This window comes from Lottia gigantea, assembly GCF_000327385.1.
Source record: "Lottia gigantea unplaced genomic scaffold LOTGIsca_5581, whole genome shotgun sequence".
NCBI lineage: Eukaryota > Metazoa > Mollusca > Gastropoda > Lottiidae > Lottia > Lottia gigantea.
In genome coordinates, this window is record NW_008709913.1 from 7,000 (window position 1) to 8,467 (window position 1,468).

Consider the following 1,468-nt stretch of genomic DNA (forward strand, 5'->3'; position numbering starts at 1 on the left):
GATACCGATTTTCATAGCTTACAGTTCGCATTATTATACGCTTATTAATGTATTTCGAGTGATGTACAATTTTTATTGTGACATAGTTTCATGGCGTCATTTGACTGTTTTCATCCTTTCTAATTTCAGATCAGAATAAGAACAGAAGAAAACCCAATATCAAGACCCTTAATCCTAATTTCTAAATAAAGTGTCTGCTCCACCCTAGGCCTGTACATTTGGGAGAATCAAACCCTCCCTTCCCCGAAATCCAAACAGTACAGCCAACTTAACAAATTATGTAACTTTATTAATATTATTGTACAACATTTTCGATCCCCGCCATCAATCTAACTATTATAATATATTTCACAATTGCCCAATGACATTTATATTATTTACATCTTTATATGTATTCTTTATATTTCAAATCGAAAATATTTATATATTGTCCAACATTTTCGATTCCCGCCATTAATCTAACTATTATTATATCTATGATCCAAATATGTATTTATATTATATATTATTTATATTTCAAATCTATATTATTTATATTTGTATACTTAATTTAAATGTTTATTTTGTTTAACTATGTGTATGTCATATCGTAGATGTTTTTGTATTTCTTGTAGCAGCATGTCTTTTGCTGTAGATTGGTGTATATTATTAGTAGATGGTGTAGCGTGGTGTATGTTATTAGTAGATGTTGTAGATTGGTGTATATTATTAGTAGATGGTGTAGCGTGGTGTATGTTATTAGTAGATGGTGTAGAGTGGTGTATATTATTAGTAGATGTTGTAGATTGGTGTATATTATTAGTAGATGGTGTAGCGTGGTGTATGTTATTAGTAGATGTTGTAGATTGGTGTATATTATTAGTAGATGGTGTAGCGTGGTGTATGTTATTAGTAGATGGTGTAGAGTGGTGTATATTAATGGTCGATGTTGTAGAGTGGTGTATATTATTAGTAGATGTTGAAGATTGGTGTATATTATTAGTAGATGGTGTAGAGTGGTGTATATTATAAGTAGATGGTGTAGAGTGGTGTATATTAATGGTAGATGGTGTAGCGTGGTGTATGTTATTAGTAGATGGTGTAGAGTGGTGTATATTAATGGTCGATGTTGTAGAGTGGTCTATATTATTAGTAGATGTTGAAGATTGGTGTATATTATTAGTAGATGGTGTAGAGTGGTGTATATTATTAGTAGATGTTGTAGATTGGCTAATATTGTTTGGTATATCTAGATTCAAGCTGGAACTTCTCCATTTGGAGATTTGACTTTACAATAAAAGAAGCCAAAAATACAGTAAAAACTATTTTAATACATAAACCAATCCTGAAATATACTAACATACTTTCCATTTCTTATATGATAATTCTGTGACATTCCGTTTAGTATTTGGCTCATGCCGTTTTATGAAAGATTGAAATCAATAGGGATTTATGATTTAGATATTAAACAATTCGCTTCTGATTTCGT

At 30.4% G+C, this 1,468-nt stretch overlaps 1 protein-coding gene across 1 annotated transcript; it reads left to right on the top strand.

The window, feature by feature from the left end:
• Positions 1 to 609: 609 nt before the first annotated feature.
• LOTGIDRAFT_79151 (hypothetical protein) lies at positions 610 to 1,209 on the top strand (the record flags this gene model as incomplete). The annotated part of the gene is made up of 2 exons (XM_009063137.1): positions 610 to 988; positions 1,025 to 1,209. Coding segments are annotated over 2 exons (564 nt in total), but the record flags the coding sequence as incomplete, so codon positions are not given.
• Between the last annotated feature and the right edge of the window lie 259 nt (positions 1,210 to 1,468).